At 39.2% G+C, this 20925-nt stretch overlaps 2 protein-coding genes across 5 annotated transcripts in view; both read left to right on the top strand.

Moving 5' to 3' along the window:
- Window positions 1-1787: 1787 nt before the first annotated feature.
- The window catches only part of LOC133864224 (E3 SUMO-protein ligase SIZ1-like), a 35948-nt gene continuing 16810 nt past the window's right edge, over window positions 1788-20925 (top strand). For 2 of the 4 annotated variants that reach the window (XM_062300505.1, XM_062300503.1), the window contains exons 1-13: window positions 1788-2014; window positions 2215-2278; window positions 2456-2536; window positions 3342-3384; window positions 3613-3691; window positions 3927-4089; window positions 5450-5580; window positions 6320-6388; window positions 11276-11363; window positions 11482-11557; window positions 17911-17984; window positions 18162-18269; window positions 19323-19484. In XM_062300505.1, the coding sequence (XP_062156489.1) occupies window positions 2243-2278; window positions 2456-2536; window positions 3342-3384; window positions 3613-3691; window positions 3927-4089; window positions 5450-5580; window positions 6320-6388; window positions 11276-11363; window positions 11482-11557; window positions 17911-17984; window positions 18162-18269; window positions 19323-19484 (1110 nt within the window). In that variant the 5' untranslated portion in view covers window positions 1788-2014; window positions 2215-2242. Of the gene's footprint in view, window positions 2015-2214; window positions 2279-2455; window positions 2537-3341; window positions 3385-3612; window positions 3692-3858; window positions 4090-5449; window positions 5581-6319; window positions 6389-11275; window positions 11364-11481; window positions 11558-17910; window positions 17985-18161; window positions 18270-19322; window positions 19485-20925 lie in introns of those variants that run through there. The other 2 variants (XM_062300504.1, XM_062300506.1) reach the window with 2 other exon arrangements.
- Window positions 12636-17608, top strand: LOC133864225 (uncharacterized). Its single transcript, XM_062300507.1, has 2 exons — window positions 12636-14379; window positions 14616-17608. Exons 1-2 carry the CDS (start codon window positions 13269-13271, stop codon window positions 14651-14653), a joined length of 1149 nt encoding a protein of 382 aa, XP_062156491.1. The 5' UTR covers window positions 12636-13268; the 3' UTR covers window positions 14654-17608.

Here is a 20925-nt window from a genome sequence, read left to right as displayed (position 1 = left end):
GTTCGTGCAATAGAGCCTGGTCGACTGAGGCGTTGGACACATGGCAGGCCCAAAATTTTGGCAGGAAAATTTGCAGCCTGATCGACTAAGACATGTGTCGATCAACCAAACTTTGCTAGCAACTGCGGAGTCAGATCGGTATAGCTCAAACTTGACCTGATTTGACTTGCATTAAATGCGAGTCATGATGACTCAATTGACCGCGCGATGTGGTAGATCGACCGATTCATGTGGCACTAGATGAACATGCCTGATCAAAAGAGTCTCAATCGACCGAGCATTGTAGTAGTTTGAAATTTGTAACAAATAAAGCACGAGTTCATTTGGTTTCTTGCTTAAAATCACACACACTCTCTCTCTCTCTCTCTTGAAAACACTAAGGAGCATGCGAAAGGGTGAGTCTTGGAGTGGTGAAGCCTTGTGAAAGTGAAAACTCAACGTGGAAGTGTCGTACTGCTCGTGTAGAGAAGTGTGAGAGCTATAACATTATTCTCTCTCACTTTCCATTTGATATTTATGTTATAGAGCCGTTGCAATGTTCGTGTAAAGTAGTATATATGTTGTATATATAGTTATACTGTAGGATATATATTGTCAATATTGTGATAATTAACCACGAAAGTGGTTGTATTATTATACTAAGTTGTGGTAGGATAACATTTTTGTAGATATTTTCATTAAAAAAAAACCGTAAAAGGGGTTTACATGCACTTTGGAAACGCGAGTAATACGTCATTGTGCTACCCCAAATTTGTTAGAATGCAAAGACGTTTAAGAGTTAAAGTTTTAGAGTTTCTCTTATATTTGAAAGTTTGGTTTTTCAAAGTTTTCAATCAGTAGAAAATTGTTGTATACATATTGTATATGAGGTCTACAGACCCATTGAAGTGAAAAGATGTCGAATGATGGGGTTTCAGGGAAACTTTTGGAATTTTGGGTTGTTGCCAGTACCCCTTTAGTCAACCGAGATGTGAACTTTGGTCAATCGAGCTTGAGGCAGTAGCTCCAAAGAGCCTCGGTAGATGCCTTAGTCGATCATCGGTTGATCAAGCCTAATGCAGAAAGTCCAGGATGGTTCTAGTGACCCTCGGTAGAAGCTCGATTGACAAATTTGTCGAGATGTAGCCGAAATTTGCTAGAATTCGCCGCTGTGTTCGCTAAAAGCCGCTAACCTTTTTCTTTATGAGCTAAATACCGAAAAATATTTTTAGAGAAATTAATTTTAAAAAAAATAATTTTCATTAAATATATTTTTCGACAGAAAACCTTTTATATTGAAGCAAATATAGTTTAATTATGGAAAAATTGCACCATTAGTTCATAAGGTTGGCCTAAATTACAAATCACTATTTGTGGTTAAAAAAGTTTATAGAGGGTCATTGTGGTAAACTATAATTACAAATTAGTCCCTGAACACGTTTTCTATCTACAAAATTAACAGATTCCGTTAGTCAGCCACGTCACACCCAATGAGAAGTCGATACGTGTCAATTACAATAAAAAAATATAAAATCTAATAAAAATATAAATAAATAAATAAAAGATATTTGTTTTTTTTAAAAAAAATAAAAATAAAAATTGCTGGGGCTATGATGCAATTATTCCTTTAATTTTTTCGGAATTTGGCTCGGGTCCCACTAACATATGTAACATTACCGTGCGTTTTCTTGATGGCAATGAAGTAATTATCGGAGCTAGCAAATCAACCACGCTGTTCCTAGTAAAGAACGCGTTTTTAACGTTGGCCCACCAGTCACTCGATATCTCTCTCATACACACGCCCACCAGTTAGAACCAACGGAAGTACGTTAAAACAAAGCCCGGACGGAACATGAAAATCCAAAACCGAATTTCATAACTGCCTTACGTCCGGCCAATATGGCTCGTCGCAGAGCTTAAAACAATGTCACCGGTGGCGCCAGTACTCGGAGTGGCACTAGTGTCAGCAAAAGCACCTGAAACCCTAATTCGGTGAACGATTCTCTTCTTCACTCGTGTCGTTGACTCAGTGCAAGTACGCAACTCGTTCGTTGCAATTTACTGTTTGATTTTACTTGAAGCACATATGCCTTGTATATATGATCATTCCTTTTAATATCATGTTGTTCCTTTTATTGGTTTAAATTTGACTATTCCATGTTGTGTGGTTTGTTTCTTGTTTCTTTTGGTCCAGCTTGAGCTGAATTTCTTGATATATTTGGTTTTGATGATCAGGAATTTATTTAATTGATTGGGGGTGTATATGCGCAAAGAAATGGATTTGGTATCAGACTGCAAGGTAAAACACTGCGATTGAATGTGGTATCAGAATTGAAATTGGTTATATGGCAGTTTGATTATGTGTTTTGGTTTTAGAAGCTGAAGGGCTCTGTAGGATTCATGTTGCCAGTGTATTTGTTTGTAGGATTCATATTTGTTTTTCTTATGGTATGCTACTCATACACTTAACTTGTAGGGAAAATTGGGATCTTTTCGACTTAAGGAGCTTAAGGATGTTCTCTCCCAGCTTGGTCTTTCAAAGCAAGGGAAGAAGCAGGTATATTTTTTATATTTTATTTTTCAGATTTATGGCTCGTTGATTAATTAAATGGAGGCATGTTTTTGAATTAATCAGTTATTTTCAAAGCTCTTTCCTGTATGGTTCAAATCTACTACTTGTTGCTTATGAGTATGTTTGTTACATGCATGGATAATTTTATACTTAGTAAGCAGGGGCGGAACCAGAAATTAAGGTGTGGGGTTTATATCATAAAAAAGTATAAAATTCCGAGGCAAATTTAAAAATTGAGGGGGTGGCTGAGCCCCCAACTTAGCCTCAACAAATTAGCAGCATGTTAGTTTATTGGGTTCACAACTAGTTTGTGTATGCATACCCTTCTAAGTGTTTGCTGTTAAGAATTCAAGGTCTATCTTGACAAACGTATAACAATGTGAAGTTTTTAACTATGTGTTTGCTAGGTTGTGCTTTGTGTCTGGAGGATGCTTGCATCATCTTGTGATGTGCATCGGGTTATCGTCAACTTGTTCAGACAATGTGGTTCATTATTTTGTGGCATAAACTAGCAGTTCTCCGTATGGTTTAAATTCTTCTCTATTCTTTATTGAATGTTTGCCTGCAACCATCCCATCAGAGATCTGGAGTCACTTGTGTTTATTGTTGCAATAATACGGTCTCCTGCTCCTTTTTTTTTGTTCATCTAAAACAACAAAGACTAGTATATATAAATTTAAGTACTGTACCTTATGTGTTAGTTCTTTTTGTTTCCATAGGCTTTCCCTGAAGAATAATTGTTTGTCATATGAGCTGAACTTACTATTATACATCTTTATGTGCTGTGCAGGCTCTTGTGAACAGAATCTTATCGTTACTTTCAGATGAAGAAGGTAATCTGTTGAACTGCATTAGTATCCCTTCCATTGTGTATGTTGTTATCTTGCTAAGTTCTGTGTTACTTATTTGTTCCATCATTTTCATACTTAAGCTGACTGGACTTGTTTCCATTACAAGTCCATAGTATTGCTCTTTGGTTTTGTCCTTGTGCATTTTGGCACTAAATTCTCCATGATCGCCTTGGATCAAGCACCTTATACACAGTGTAAAATTCTGTGCAGTTTCCACTACAAATGGTTCAGCAAAGAAAAACCTTATTGGGAAGAATGGAGTAGCAAAAATAATTGATGATGCTTACAGGTGTGACTTTTAATGTTGTGTATATATGCCCTGATGGGTAGATATGTCATTTTGTTCTCGGCTGTCTCGAAAGTTCATTTTTACTGAATTGTTTTGTGATTGAAATGTCATTTTTGTATGATTCATAACCTTTGTTTCTTCTAAGTCTTCACCCTCTGCTTCTCCAGTTGCTGGGCAATCGTGTTTTTCATCATCTCATGGTCTTTGTTATGCAATATCCACTGTCGTGCTCCAGGAAAATACGGAATATGGAGTTAGCTGATTTGGCAGCCAAGGGACAGAGTGGTTTGGATATCAGCAGTCATAAGCCTGAAGAAGAGTTTGAAAAATCTATCAATTTGGATGTGAAGATTTGCTGCCCTTGTGGAAGTTCATTGCCCACTGAGTCCATGATTCAGGTTTTGCAGCAGTTAATTTTGCTTTATTGTTAGATATTATTTAAATCACCTCGAGGGTTTTTTTTTTTTTTTTGGGTATATATATGTTGATTTTAGAGTTAAGCGGTGAATGAATTGTGGGAGCACTTGACTGCTGTGATTCATTGCATACAGAGTCCAAAATGGTTCTGATGTTTTATTTTTCTTCTCCTTATTTAATTATGTTTGTAAATAGTTTATAAACATGAGCAGAGTAGTTGCTGGGATATAGTGCACTCTCAAGCAAATTATTTAATGTTCTAAGTTCCAACCCTTGATGTGTGTAAATGTGAACATTTAATCATCATGGTACTGATTATGTTGAGAAATTTAAGGTACATGTGTGAAATTAAATGGTGATTGGATTGATAAATGTGTCTGAAAGAGTCTAATTATTTAGTTGGGTGTTCGAGTTGTATGATGGTAAGATACAGCACAGGCTGTTGAGCTAGTTGCTTGTGGACAACTTGAATTCTGCGCATTAAAAAGTGTCATACAGGCTTTTCTGTCAAAAAAGTTAGGGAAGAACAAACTAATGAGCTCATTCTAGATTTCTTGCCAATCAAGCTTGTCAAAATCAAACTAAAGTTTCATGCTCAATGGCTTACTGTGCAAAGCTTAGAAAACACATGCCTGGGCTCAACAAGACTTCTAAATTCTAAAGAAACAAGTTGGGACTCAGGTGGTTGTACTCATAAAATAATCAAGATATAGACAAATCAAAGAAGTCAGAAAAAGATCCACGGACTTTGATATATTGATAGTCAAGTATCTTCCAGAGTATACTATAATTAGTAAGTTACATTAAGTGTTTGGTTTTGACTTACAAATTCCCCTCCTCCCTATAGGACCAGTGACTTATTGAAAAAAGAAAAGAAAAGAAAAGAATAAAACACAAATGAATGGAGATTTAGGCTCAAATACTTTGGGTTAGACTATTCAATAACTTTGAGCTGGCCCTTCCTAAAGTGAGATTTAACAACAATGGTGCTTGGGTTTTGCTTGTTAGTTTACTTTCAACAAGGATGAGTTTGAATAAAGTACTTGGCTTGATTCTGCTCCACTTATTTGCTTCCCAGCTTATTTGATACATTCTTCAACATTTTTCTTTGTGAGCTTTTCATTCAACCTCATGAAAGAGGAGTGATTCTATTTGATATTTAAAGATATTTATTTATGCATTTTTATGTTTCTTTCATGAGATGTTTCTTTGCAAATCTTAAACCATTAAAATTTCAGGTGCTCTTCAGAGTTTGTATGTTTTGCATAGGTGATATAGATCTCCTTTTGATCATTTTGTGGGTATTGAATTATGTCTAAGTGAGAGATGTGCTATGTGCAGTGTGTGGATCCAGGATGTCATGTGCAGCAACATATTGGCTGTGTTATTATTCCAGATAAGACCATGGAGGGCATTCCACCAGTTCCCCCTTTATTCTATTGTGAAATATGCCGAATTAAACGGGCTGATCCGTATGTACCATGCATTTTCCATTACTAATTCTACATGTCAATGATATAACTATATCTAACTAGGTAGCCTATTTTCATTTCGCTACATAGCACTCGTTTTCTTTTCATGATAATTTGACAAATGTACTTGGTTGTTGGATATGCCAACTCCCTAATTCCAAGATGTGAGGAAAAAATTATGTATTTGTGTGTATTCATTATATATGTGCATGTCTGTAATTAACTCTGTCTGTATGTGCATGTCTGTAATTAACTCTGTCTGTATGTTTATATTCATTTGTGGCATTCATTATGTCATTTATGTGTGTGTTGTGAGATAAATATTTATGTTTGACCAGTGTGTGATATCAATAGATTTACAGGATATAATAATAAAGCAATTAATTACTAACTTGCGTTTCCGGATGAATGGCATATTTGTATCTGTTTTTAGGTTTCGCTATTTCCTTGTTGAGCAAGCTTTGGCAGCCGAAATGATTGTTTGTTGAATGCATGAATGTATATTGACTTATTCCTAGAATCATCCTTTTTGCTAGAATTGAGGTCTTTCTGGTAGTTGTGATTCTGATTCTTTAAAACAATTCTCATGTCTCTTTTTTTTTTTTTCTTCTTTTATTGGGGGTGGGGGGGGAGAGGTGGTGGTGGTTTGTATGTAGAGTATTATTATTATTTTTTTTATTTTTTCTTTTCTTTTCAGTAAGTGAGTTTCTTTTGTTCTTACAAATATGTCCATATGCAGTTTCTGGGTGACTGTCAGAAATTTACTATCTCCTGTGAAGTTGGTTGCTTCGAGTATTCCAACTGATGGGTGAGTTCAACTTTCTTAATTATCCTCTTCCTGTCACTCATATGATTGACTGTTACCGCTGTATTTTGTCTTAAATTTTAGATTTTTTCTTTTTCTAAATCTATGTGTTAGTATTTTCATCAAAGACATGCCTTACCTTAAAATTTTAATGGTTTAAGATTTTAAGAGTTATGCTCATAGTCATCAGCCATTTTCTGGCAATTTCCATTAGCAGCATTTGACTTGAGTCTACTGTTGGGGAAGAAGTACCTTTTTTTGGATGAATCTGTTGGAAAAGAAGTTGTAACCTACCAAAAAGACCCTGATGATGTATTCGTTAAAGTGGTCAAGCTAGAGTGCACAAAAAATTGGTAGAAAAGAATGAGAAGTGGGATAAAAAGGAGTGTAGTTCTTCAGTAATTATTGCATCTTAGATAGGTACACAAACACAGACACACCCGCACTCTAAACATCTAATATATTGACAAGTGATGTTCAAAATAGATTACATGGTACCTTATTATGTTATATAGATTCCCTTTCTGTCAATATTGTTTTAGTAATGATTGGAAATGGCTTCTGCATGTCTTACAAAAACTGAGTGATAGATTGGGTTTTCCCTTCTCAACTCTCTGTGCTACACTTTTAGTAACACAAGCTGAGTGGTAAATAAGTGGGATTTTTGTTTTTTACATTGCTCTCATACAATTTTTGTTCTGAAGAAATCCGTACACCTGAACAAGTGGCTTGGAGAGGAGAAAACCTCTTCGACTAAGTTTCAGCTTCCCTTTCTTAGAAGCTGAATTTGAAAGCTCTGGCTCCTTTTATCTTTGTATTCATATTCTCTAGTTTACCTTCATCAGCAACAAACACTCCATATGGAACAACACCGCATTGAGGTGCATGCAATGAATTTTATTGCAGTAATTTGTAGTCTAGATTCTCAAGTGTATAAAGATCCCGCTGGTTGAGATTGGAAAGCCAAATTGAAATTAAATAGGAATTGCATTTTTTTTTAAACAATTAATCGAGATATTATTAAAAACGTAAGGCGCCTCCATGTACGTAGGGAGTATATAAGAGAAGCCACCTAGGTAGTAGGCCAAAAAGAACAAGAAAATTATTATAACTAATCACTAAATGAGAAACATAAGTAGCAGTCTAAAGATACAAAGTGTTGAAAAATAAAGATTTCAACTCCAGTCCTCAAAACACCTGTTATTCATTTCCTTCCATAAACAGCACAAAAATGCACGAAGGCACCATCTTCCATACAACAGCACTCTGAGTGCTGCCAGCAGTCCACTAACAAGCAAGCAAATCGACTACTCGTCTAGGCATAACCCAATGAAGAAGAAGATGGTCCACGGACTCTCCATTCTTTTTGCTCCTCACTTACCAATCACAATGATGCGCCTCCGAAGATTGTCAGTGGTAAGGATCTTCCTTAGAGCCGCTGACCACACAAGAAAGGCCACCATTAACGGAACCTTAGTTCTCCATACACTCTTTGAAGGGAAATGAAAACCATCCTAACAACCCAAGACATTGTAGAAAGATTTAACACCAAACAACCCTCTTTTGGAAGGGGCCTACCATCCCAATCCTTTCCACTGTCGGCCAAAGCAAACTGTGAAACCCACTAGCTTCCAAACGCCCAAAACCGCTACCATTAAAAAAAATTGCCTAAAAACCCCATTGCAATAGTCTCAACCCATCAGCACCAACCCAACCTAGAACCACAATCCTCCATCGGCCCTTTGCAACCCACCACATCGCCACCCACCGACTGTTCTTTCGCATGGCATAATCGTACCGCCACCTAAACACCCAAACACAGCATTGTGCCGTCACTGTGCCCTTGTTACAACTTTTAGCCACTCACCACCACGCTCAGTGTCCCCATTTGGTGACCCCAGCCACTGCACATTGCCGACCCACTTCGATCAACCCACTGCGCCGGTTGATGACCATAGCACTGCAATTATGAGAGCCACACCCAGCTGGGCTGCTTGCTCCCCATGCTGCGCCGCCTCCACGCGCTCGTGCTACTCATCCCTACGCCACCAACCCTTACCGAACCCATCTCGCCTCCGCGCCCTTACTGCTGTCGCCAGTTGTTGAAGTGGGTGCCCATGGCTATGTCGGTAGTTGGACGCAAGATGCTGTGTTGTTTTGGAGATATATTGCCTTTGTTTTGTTACTAGTAGTCCGTGTCTAGAATAGAAGGGGGAAAAATGTTTTGGACACTTGCTGCTTAGCCTACATGTCAGAACAAGGTTGGTTGGGCCCTTTTCAAGACTTTAGGGGTTAAGCAGGATGATGTTTGCTACGGTGGATAGTGAGCTTTTATCGGGTTTTTCGATGGGATCGAGGAATCATGAGGAGATGAAAGGGTTGATTTGTTGTTTTTTTTTTTAGCCTAGTTGCGAACAACTTTGCAACTTGTGATGCCTTTTCTGATAATTATGGGGGGTTTGGGGGTGAAAGATCTTATTCAATTTAATTGAGCCTTTTTGGGTAAGTGGTTGGGGAGGTATGCTATGGAGAGGGAGGCTTTGTGGAGATCGGTGGTGGACATTTAATATGATAGTTTGGGGGGCCTTATGGTGTGGGAGTGTGGAAATGTATAAGGAAGGGGTGGAAAGGTTTTGCTAAATATGCGAGGTATGAGGTAGGAGATGGATCTAAGGTGAAGTTTTAGTATGATGTTTGGTTTGGGGAGCAGCCCTTGAAGATCTCATTTCTGGAATTATTCACTATTGCTTGTGACAAGGATGCATGGGTGGTAGATCAAATGCAGTTCCTGAATGGAAACATTCATTGGAATATTTTCTTTACAAGACTTGTGCACGATTAGGAGGTGGAAGTGGTCTCTGTTTTCTTTGAGTTGTATTCTCAAATGTAGTTTTCATCAAAGATTATGCCAAGGAGGTGAAGATAAAATTTGTTGGATTCCTTCTAAAATGAAATTGTTTGAATTTAAGTGTTACTATCTGGTGACATGTGTTATCTACTTCTATAATGACTCAGGAAAAGTGCTAACCACATAACGCACTCACTTCAAAAGTATTAGTTAATTTGAAATTTTCTTAGAATCACTTACAAAGCATAGTTTCATCTAGTAAGTAAGCAATGTGAGATTTAACACTTATTAAGTGTTTTTATAAACCACCCACTCTATGTGGGCTACTCATCTTCCTAATATGAGACTGGGATGTTACAATCTCTCTCCCCCCCCCCCCCTTTAAACCTCTGACATCGTCGTTAGGGCCACGTCAAGTAGTGTTCTAATACCACATGGCGTTATTAGGTAGTTTTGATACCATTTGAATGACTCAAGGAAAGCGCTAGTCACATCTGTTCTACCACCCTAAAAGAACTAGTTAATTTGGAGCTTTCCTATAATCATTTATAAAACTCAGTTTCACCTTGTAAGTAAGTAATGCACGAGTGTTTTTATAAACTACTCACTCTATGTGGGATACCCATCTTCCCAATATGGGATTGGGGTGTTACAACTTCGATAAAATCTTCTTTTCCTTGGAAGAGTATTTGGAAAGTTAAGGCTCTCCTGAGAATAGCGTTCTTTGTGTGGGCGACGACTTTAGGAAAAATCTTTAACTTTGATAATTTAAGAAAACAGAATGTTATTGTGGTGGAGTGGCATTGTATGTCTAAGAAATATGGGAAGTCTATTGATCACCTTCTTCTTCATTGTGAGGTTGTAACAAAATTGTGGAGTATGCCTTTCCAGTTGTTTTGTGTTGCATAGGTTATGCCTCAAAAGGTGAGAGAGTTGTTGATGAGTTGGAGGGGACAATTGGAAAATTGTACAGCTTTGAAAATGTGGAGGTTGGCTCCTTTGTATCTATTGTGGTGTCTTTAGAAAGAGCTGAATGCAAGTAGCTTTGAAGATCTTGTGACTGTGATGGTCGAGCTGAAGAAGATGATTTTTTTTTTTTATAAGTAAGAAACCAATCTTATTAAAAAAAAGCGTAAGGTACCCCTTAGTACATTGAGAGTGTACAAGGAAAACACCTAGTTAGAAAGAGAAAAGTGAGCGAGAAAGTTGGAAAAAGAAAAAGACAAAGGGTGGAATAGTTTGTCACAATCCCTGAAGAAGATGATGTTACAATCCCTTTCTACTTTAGGGGTTCTCTTGTATACTTCTTGGGTAATAGGGTTGCGCCCTTTTGTGCTTTTAATGAATTTGCGTTACTCCCAAAAATCCAAAAGAGAAGAGATTGACAGATAGTTTGAGGCCCTCATCCATTCATAAAGTGCTCTCATAAAGTGACAAATTGGTGCCTCAAAAGTTCTGGCATTTCTTTCTCTCCACCAACTGTTTTCTCTTCACAGTGATTAGAACTTTCAATTTGTTAGTTCTTCTCCCCCTTACCCCTTCCACCCCACTCTCTAAACAACTCATTATGTGAAGAAATTCGCTCCCGAACTTTTTTGTGCCAACCAAAGAACTGAATCATGATTTAGGCTAGATGCCAACTTAGTTAGCAATCAGGGCTATCACCTGGACAACTAAAAGATCAGCTAACCTAACTAATCGGGTTCCAAAAACCTATAGTACAAGAAGAGATTTGCAAGATATTACATCCTCACAGCAACGACACCATTATTTACCTTCAAATTTACAAAAACTGGTTCTCCCACAACAAGCTGCAAATGACGAGTATGATATCAAATTTACAGATATGATATTAAAAAACTTTGACACGACACTAAAGAGGTTGGGAGTATTGTCAAAACCCAAGACCAAGAAAATGACTAGTAGTCCATGCATATCTTGCTTTTCAACTATTTTTGTGTCTTATCTAGATCTAATATTTATATTGTTTTGTTTGAGGTCTTTTGCTCTTCAATGGTAACCTTACCCCCATGATTTTTCAGTACGAATCCAATACAGAACGTGGAGAAAACATTTGAACTTACAAGAGATGATAGAGATTTGCTACAGAATACTGAATATGACATTCAGGTTTATTTCACTTTGGTAGTCCGTCAAGTGGCAGTTTATGTTTCTTGATTTATAATGTTTGTGTTGTGCGTTTTCTGGTAGATGGATTATTTATAAGTAACACACTCTTGTCACACAGGCTTGGTGCATACTTCTCAATGATAGTGTTTCATTTAGGATGCAGTGGCCACTGTATGCGGATTTACAGGTTAATGGTATGCAATTCGATGATCTTTTCTCACTTTGGTTGATGTATGACTTGCATCTACAACATAATGGTGTATCTCGTTGCTAGCTTTTGTTTTTACTCTCTCTCTCTCTCTCTCTCTCCTTTTTGGTGGGGGAGGGGGCACATCTGTGGCTCTGGGAACTACAGTCTCTGACTAGTAGTTTTAAAATTGGTTTCGCTATATGCTAGTGATTTTAGGGAAGTAAGCTTTAAGAAGTCCTTGAGGCCAGAGCAGATATAGCAATATCTCTTGGATTTTTCATTCTAAGCAGGAGACAAGATACTTTGATGTTATTGATCATTCTTTGATTTAAAGAATCATCCCATCTCAATTGAAAATGCAAAAACATTTTTAGGGAGAACTCAAGCTCTGCTTCTGTGTATTCTTGTATTGCTTTTTGTTGAAATAAACTACAAGGTATGGCTTTAGGCATGGCTTGCTCATGAGATGTAAGGTATGTATATCCCACAAGTAAACCTTTTAGGCTTATGCCTTAAGATTGGGGTCACCAATGGTTGAGGTCTTTGAATTTGGGATTGGGTTCATAAATTTTAAATGTTACATAAAAAATTAGTGCTTAAAAATGAGGCCTTAACCGAAGCCATTGTTTTTGGTAAATTATCTAAACCTTTTTTTATTGATTTTTAGCTCTTAGATTACTTTTAACATGTAAGGGGGACTTTCTTTGTATACATCTTGTGTACTAGGGTTGTACCTCTCTGCGCTCATCAATGAAATGAATTATTTTTCAAAAAAAGTTTACTTTTTGTTAGAATAATATATTAGGGTTTGAGGGTATTGTGGTCATTGTAATATTCTCCAAAGCCTATATAATAATGTGTGAGGTAGGCTACGTAAGATAATATAATGTGCCTCCTTTTTCTTTTCACAAAACCCTAATAACATGGTATCAGAGCCTAAGGTTTAATCTTAGGGTTTAATTCCGTTCTTCATACTATACCCTATTCTCTAAAATATATATATTTTTTTTCTTTCTTTTCCCTCGTTTGTCGTCATTCACAACAGAACCATAGAAACTCCAAAGACCTGATTGTGCTGCATCTCGAAGGAATCTACGGCACTGGGCTTCATGCCCGTGTCTGGCAAGCGGCGGCTGCGCAATCACGGTTGTTAGTGGCGTGATCTTGCCGTCATGGTTTGCTCTGTTGGTTTGCTCCGTTGGTTGTCGCCGGTGTTGGTTGCGATGGCCGGAGCTGTGCTTAGTGGTGGCGTCGGTGCAGTCTGTGGAGGTTGACGTCGTCTGCGGTTGCCGGAGCCACGTTTAGTGGTGGTGTGGCTCTCCCGGTGGTTGTTCAGTGCGTGGGTTCAGTGGAGATTGGACTGACGTGGTCACCGGCCATCTCGGTTGTCGCTGCGGAGGATCTGCGTTGGGCCGGGTCACTCAAACCCGCACGGGTCAGCCCAGTCCATTCGGTTCAGTTCCGACCGCTCCGTGTTCCAGTCAACCCGACCCGCTTTTAACTCGATCCGGTTCATCCAGTTCCAGACCCGGTTCAGACATTCCAGATCCTGTTCATCCAGTTCCAGATCCGGTTCATCCAGTTCCCGACCCGGTTCAACCCATTTTAGACCCGTTCAGCTTGGTTCAGGTCCATTTTACACACTTTATTGCTTGTGTTGTGTTTTTGGGCTTTCTTCTTCTTGTTGGTACACTTTGGGGTAGTTTCGACTCAGCATGACTACTCCTACTAAATCAGATATACCCACTTCGGCTTCTATGGGTAATATACCACTGACATCCGTGAAATTAAATGGCAAAAATTATGTCTATTGGGCACGTTCTGTTGAGGTATCCTTGCGCGGGAAGGGTTTGTATACTCATTTGCAATCAGGCAAACCGACTGATTCTACTTCCACCAGCCTTTGGGATCAGGAAGACAATCAGATTATCTCTCTTATGCTGAACAGTGTTGAACCTCACATTGGATCCTCGTGTATTTATCTTCCTACTGCCAAGGATATCTGGGATCATCTTAGTCATATGTATTCTGGTACTGGCAATATTACTCGCATTTATGAAGTCTGCAAACAATACTTTGGACTCGAGCAAGGTGCTCAGCCTGTGGACGAGTATTACAATCAGGTTGTGGCCATCTGTCAGGAGCGGGATATGTATCAACCACTCTCAACTGATCTACAGAAAATGGGCAAGCAACGTCAAGATGTGGATGTGGTTCGCTTTCTTCTCGGTTTGAAACCTGAGTATGAGTCAGTTCGTGCACAGATCTTGGGTAGTTCAGATCTCCCATCTCTTCCTGAGGTTTTTTCTCGTATTCAGCGTGCTACTCTATCTGATCATGGCCCTGTGTTGAATTCTGACCGTGAGGGTGATCGCGCTGCTTTTATTGCTGCCCGTGGTGGTTCTGGTAGTTCCCGTGGAGGACGTGTCAGTAGAGGTGGTCGTGGTTTTCGCGGTGGACGTGATTCTCGAGGTAGTGGTCGTACGGGCGGTCGTGGGTCTCGCAAATGCACTCATTGTGGCCGAAACAATCATTCTGTGGATTATTGTTGGGATCTACATGGCACACCATCTGGGTTTGCCAATCAGGTGTCTTCTCAAGCAGATTCTCTAGCCACCTCTGGACCCCCTGCTCCGTCCAGCCTCAATTTGGAGTGTGATGTCATCTCCATTCCGAAAGATGAGTATGCTCAATTCTTGGCCCATAAGCAAGCTTCTTCCTCTTCCATTGCTACTCTTGCTCAGTCAGGTACTGCATCTCACTGTCTTTTATCCTCCACTAGCAACCCATGGGTTATCGATTCTGGCGCAAATGAACACATGACTGGTTCGTCCACTTCCCTTTCTGATTATCATTCTGTTGTTACACCTAAAAGTGTCACTCTTGCTAATGGTTCCCTCTCCCATGTGGCCGGCTCAGGCACTACCCATTTGAGTCTTGACATTGAGTTGTTGTCTGTTCTACATGTTCCCGGTTTTCCATTTAATTTGTTATCTATTAGTAAAATTACCAAAGCCCTTCATTGTTCAGTTAGTTTTTACTCCTCTTTGTGCATTTTTTAGGATCTCAAGACGAAGAGGATGATTGGTATGGGGCATGAAGTTGGTGGCTTATATTATCTGGACCTCGCACCTACACCCGCCTCTCACGCTTTGCAGTCCTCGGCCTCCGCTCTTCAATGGCATTGTCGTCTTGGTCATCCGTCTCTTCCTACTTTGAAGCATCAAGTCCCAAGTCTTCGTTCTGAGTTATCTGTGTCTTGTGAAGCTTGTCAGCTTAGTAAGCATCGTCGTGTTTCTTTTCTGTCTATAGTTGTCCGTAGGGTTTCGAGTCCTTTTGAGTTGGTTCATTCTGATGTATGGGGTCCCATTAATATCGCGTCCAATAAATTCCATTATTTTGTGACTTTTGTGGATGATTTTTCCCGTATGACATGGTTATTTTTAATGAAAAATCGTACTGAGCTATTCTCTATTTTTCAAATTTTCCGCAATATGGTTAAAACTCAATTTGCTCAGAAAATCCGTCTCTTGCGTTCGGATAATGCCAAAGAATACACATCCGGTCATTTTACCTCTTATTTGTCTGATAAAGGCATTATCCATCAAACCTCTTGTGCTCACACTCCACAACAAAATGGTGTGGCCGAACGCAAGAATCGTCATTTATTGGATGTTACACGTTGTCTCGTCTCATATGCATGTCCCCAAACAATTTTGGAGTGATGCTGTTCTCATTGCTTGTTATCTCATTAATAGGATGCCCTCCTCGGTCTTAGATGGTGTTTCTCCTCGTTCCCTTTTATATCCTTCTTCCTCCCCGTTCTCCTTGCCCCTTAAGGTATTTGGGTGTGTTTGCTATGTCCATAATTTAGGTCCCGGTTTTGATAAACTTGACCCTCGTGCTACTAAATGTGTATTTCTTGGATATTCCTCCACTCAGAAAGGATATCGTTGCTATAGTCCTGTTCTTCGACGCTACTTCACTAGCGCCGATGTCACATTTGTTGAGTCTCTCCCCTATTTCCCTGCTACAACTTCTTTGGGTGACTCTTTTCTTGCACCTGATGTTGCGTCCATTCCGCTGCCTATTCCATTTCTCTCTGAGCCTACCTCTGCTCCTCCAGTCTTGTCGCCACCACACTCGCTTGCCCCACTCCAGCTTTATACGCGTCGACCATGCCCATTAGCTCCTGCTCCTCCATCATCGTCCTCACCGTCTTCAGATCCAGTGTTTCCACCTGCATCAGACTCCTTGCCCATTGCCCTACGGAAAGGTACACGTTCTTGCACTACTTACCATCCTATCAGTCAGTTTGTATCCACTAGTTCTTTATCTCCTTCACTACTTGTTTTATTTCCCACCTCTCTCGTATTTCCATTCCAAAGACAGTGCATGATGCTTTATCTCACTCCGGTTGGAGGCAAGCTATGGAATTGGAAATGAGCGCCTTGCATCAAAATGGGACGTGGGAGCTTGTTCCTTTACCACCTCATAAGAAGACTGTTGGTTGCAAATGAGTCTTCACAGTTAAGTTTAATCCTGATGGTTCTGTTGATCGATTGAAAGCTCGGCTGGTTGCTAAAGGCTATACACAAACGTATGGTATTGATTATGATGAAACTTTCTCACCCGTTGCCAAAATTTCTTCTGTTCGTGTTCTTATTTCTTTGGCTGCTACTCTGGATTGGCCCTTGTTTCAATTGGATGTCAAAAATGCCTTTTTGCATGGGGATTTGCATGAGGAGGTTTATATGGAGCAACCACCTGGGTTTGTTGCTCAGGGGGAGTCTCCAGGCCGTGTCTGTAAGTTGAAAAAGGCATTGTATGGTCTCAAGCAATCATCGAGGGCATGGTTTGGAAAATTCTCTAAAGCAGTATTGAAGTTTGGTCTTCAGAGATGTCAGACGGATCATTCAGTATTTCACTTACACACTAGTGTAGGCTATATATTTCTTGTGGTATATGTAGATGATATTGTTATTACTGGAGATGATTCAGAAGGCATTGCTCGTTTAAAACAGTTTCTACAACAGCAGTTTCATACAAAGGATTTGGGCAAACTTCGATATTTCCTAGGTATTGAAGTTGCTAGATCTCGAACAGGTATCAACTTATCTCAGAGAAAGTATGCACTTGATTTATTAGAAGAGACAGGTCTCTTGGGTTCTCGACCAGTTGATGTTCCGATGGATCCAAATAAGAAATTATTGAAGGGTGAAGGTGAATTTTTTGAAGATCCGGGCAGGTACCGCCGTCTAGTTGGGAAGTTGAACTATCTTACTATCACCAGGCCAGATATCTCATATGCAGTTAGTGTTGTTAGTCAGTTCTTGGAGGCTCCTCGGGTTTCAAATTGGGAAGCTGTTACTCGCATTCTTCGGTATTTGAAGAGAGCCCCTGGTCTAGGAATACTATATAGACCAAATGGACATCTTAGAGTCGAAGGTTTTACTGATGCAGATTGGGCAGGTTCTCCTTCAGATAGACGATCTACTACAGGTTATTGCACATTCTTTGGTGGTAATCTTGTCACTTGGAAGAGTAAGAAACAAACAGTAGTGGCACGATCTAGTGCTGAAGCAGAGTACAGGGCAATGGCTCATACTGCTACTGAATTGACCTGGTTACAACATTTCCTTCAAGAGATTGGGTTCTCAGCTCCTACTCCTATTCCGTTATTTTGTGATAATCAGGCTGCTTTACATATTGCATCTAACCCAGTTTTTCATGAAAGGACTAAGCATATTGAGGTTGATTGTCATTTCATCTTAGACAAGATACTCGATGGAGATATATCTACAGCATACGTGAAGTCTGGAGACCAGTTAGCTGATGTGTTTACAAAAGCTTTGTGTCGGAACCAGTTAGAGTGTATTTGTAACAAGCTGGGCTTATATGATATATATGCTCCAGCTTGAGGGGGAGTGTTAGAATAATATATTAGGGTTTGAGGGTATTGTGGTCATTGTAATATTCTCCAAAGCCTATATAATAATGTGTGAGGTAGGCTACGTAAGATAATATAACGTGCCTCCTCTTTCTTTTCACAAAACCCTAATAACACTTTTAAAGTATGTTCATGGTCATGGTTATTAAACCCGGACTTACCTAGTTGGTTGAAGGGTATACTGGGCGCTCAGTCAGTCAGGTTCTTTAATTGGACGTTTCAGTACATGACACTAGGTTTACCTGAACTTGTGCGTAACTTGGCCCCACAGTGAGTTAATTTGGTTGTTGTATATGTGTAGTTTGGCCTATGCACACACACATATTGGTTTGGATTTCAATAAATTAAATAATGCTCATTACTGACTTAACATGCTCTTGGTTTTATTGTTGTATATAATTTTATAGGTTTGGCAGTTAGGGCAGTAAATAGACCTGGATCACAGTTGTTAGGTGCCAATGGTCGTGATGATGGTGCATTAGTGAGTAACTTTCGTTTTTTCATTTGCTGATGAATTTGTTGATATTACAGCCTGTGAATGTAGTCGTGTTTTTCATTTTTCCATTTTGTCCCCCTCCCCAAGTTTGTTGACTATACTAATTAGATTCATGCCTTGATAATAATAGGTTTTAATTTAATCATTTTTTTTTCTTGTCAGATCGCATTATACATTGGGGACAGGATTAATAAGATTTCCTTATCAGGATGTGATGCTCGTGTTTTCTGCTTTGGTATCAGACTTGTAAAGCAGCGTACTGTTCAACAGGTATTGTGACCTGTTTTTAATAGGAGGGAAGAAAAAATCATGTTTCCATGGAACTTCTGATGAGGAGGGAAACTGTTTTGCACTATTAACAAGTTATGACTTTCATGGGAAACACTTACATATGTAGCTTTTGGTAGAGCTTTCGTCGTGTTGACTAACTATTATTAGTTTACTAACTGAATATCTATTTCTCTTCATTATTTCTTAGCACTATCAACAAGTTATGCCATTCATGGAAAACACTTTTGCTTTTACTTTTAACATGGACGAAGGAGCTCAAAAACGTGACAGGGCTGCTCATGAGATAAATTTTAAAACAAAAACAAGACCTCTTCATGTCTTTCTTCTTTCTCAAAACACCTTGAAGAAATTAAAAGCAAAAATAAAAATTTTGGTAGCTTTTGTCATGTTGACATTGTTAATTATCTGGCGTTTAGTGGTTTACTAACTGAATATCTTTTCTCGCTATTACTATTATTATTGCTACTGTTGTTTTTGTTGTTGTTGTCGTTATAATTTATGGAAGATCTACTGCGTTTGTCACGTTTAGATCAGTGTGCCTTGGCATAGTCATAAATCCTTTATTGTTTGTTGATTTTAGATGGATCTATACCATTCGAGTAAATTGATAACAAGATGGCATATGCTCTGTCTCATCCCTTAGGATACAAGTAAATGCTATTACTGACAATAAAATTAATAATTTACAGACTTTTTTCATCAAGTACTCATATTCATTACGTCAGTTTTTAGGCATGTGTTCTCGAATCTCAGCACTTGACACAATGCTTCTTGAAGTTCATTTTCTAATTCTGTATATTCTTCTCCTCTCTTTCTTTTTTTTTTTTTTTCCTTTTTTTTTTCCTCGTGACTCCCGCTTAATGTTCTGGTTTACCCTTGCCTCACGGGACTCACAACTCAACTGGTATTATGGTAGGCACATTATCTACAGCATCATTCTGATTAAACTTTGACTACATGTAATTTCATTTATAATTGGTCTTTAAGTGTCATGTAACTAATTTTATTTCTTTTCGTCCATTCAATTCCAAGGTTCTCGACTTGATTCCCAGAGAAGCAGATGGCGAGCATTTTGAGGATGGACTTGCACGTGTTTGCCGTTGCATCCATGGTGGGGTTGCCGCAGAAAATGAAGACACTGATAGTGATGTAGAAGTCATCGCTGATTCAATTACGGTTAATCTCCGCTGCCCTGTAAGTGATTAATGATAACCACTCTATATTGTAGTTGTTCTTTCTTGACTTGTGCTCTTCGATCATGTTCTACTTGCTAGGGAAGAGCTGGTATGATGTTGATCACTTCATCTAACCCATTTAGTTTATTCTTCTCCATTCTATTTTCATGCAAAAGTAATATATTCAATGGCATGAATATGCATGTGTTGATCAGATTTTATAATTTTGCAGTGAAAGCAGTTTTTATTTTTTTAATACATTGTAAGCAGTCTTCTTGTTGGTTAACCCAAACTCTGGGCCAATTAAGCATGTGTTTCTTTTTATAAATTTCTAGTGAATACCTGGTTTATATAGTTATATTGGATCACACATGGTATCGGACAGAAAGTAGCAAAGCCCCTCTTCATATATCCGTAACAGGCAAGCCATGAACTTGTCTGATTTTCTTTTTTAGTTTTTGTCTGATTTTCCTTTTTAGTTTTGGGACTCTATTTGATTTTCTTTTTTGGGACTTTGGCATGCCTTCAAGGTTCTGGTTGTGTGAAGGGTCCTTGAAATGTCTTCTCTCGAGGTTTGTGTAAAATATATATATTTTTTTTATAAGTAATAAAAATATATTAAAAAAAGCGTAAGGCGTCTCTAAATACACATGTAGTATACACAAGAACAACCAAATCAGCCCTCACAAACAAAGATACCCAACAAACCCACTAGACCCTAAAACCCTAAAACCGAAGACCCACATGAGGCACTCAATACTACATCATGTGAACCTTCCCTTTCTAACGCCGAGAGGGTGTGCTTGTATTGCCATAGTTAATGGAGCTTTTCAAGTTCAACAGCTCCCTCATACCTTTGGTCTTTTGGCGCGCAACCATAGTTTCTCGATAAAACTCCTCTTCAATAGCATCCAGGATTGCCAAGGATGGATCCTCGCCCTCATCACCATCCATCGCCCAATCCAAGGGCATGTCGGGGTAAGGGGATTTTCCATCCTCCCCATTCCAAATCTTGTCTCCCTGATCCCACACTATGATCTCCACATCCAGGCCAAAGCCTACCGGCCACTTCTGAGACTGGATCAAACCATTAATCCTGGAATCCTCACCCTTTTCATTGTTAGGAGTGCCACAACCACCCAAAAGGGAAGGAGTCCCTTCCACCTCAACTTCCTTAGCAACAAGAGTCGATGACGACACAATCGACACTTTAGGCGAGAGAAGGGGTTGCATTGACCGATTGAGAAACTCCGTCAGAAGGAAACCCCTCGCAGGAGAAGATTGCTTAACAACAACCTTCATGGAAATTGCCACTCCAACAGAATCCAGTAGTGGCTGCACTGCATCCACCGATACTTCCTCGACAAGAAGGGGATCCTCCACCTTAGAGCGCTACAAAGACTTGGTCTCACCAACAATATCTATCCTCATCGCCGTCACAGACTCAGCAAATAAGCTCT

The sequence above is a fragment of the Alnus glutinosa genome, chromosome 3 (genome assembly GCF_958979055.1).
Source record: "Alnus glutinosa chromosome 3, dhAlnGlut1.1, whole genome shotgun sequence".
NCBI classification, from domain to species: Eukaryota; Viridiplantae; Streptophyta; class Magnoliopsida; order Fagales; family Betulaceae; genus Alnus; species Alnus glutinosa.
Note: the sequence above shows the minus strand (reverse complement) of the source record. Positions and strands in the feature narration are given on the sequence as shown.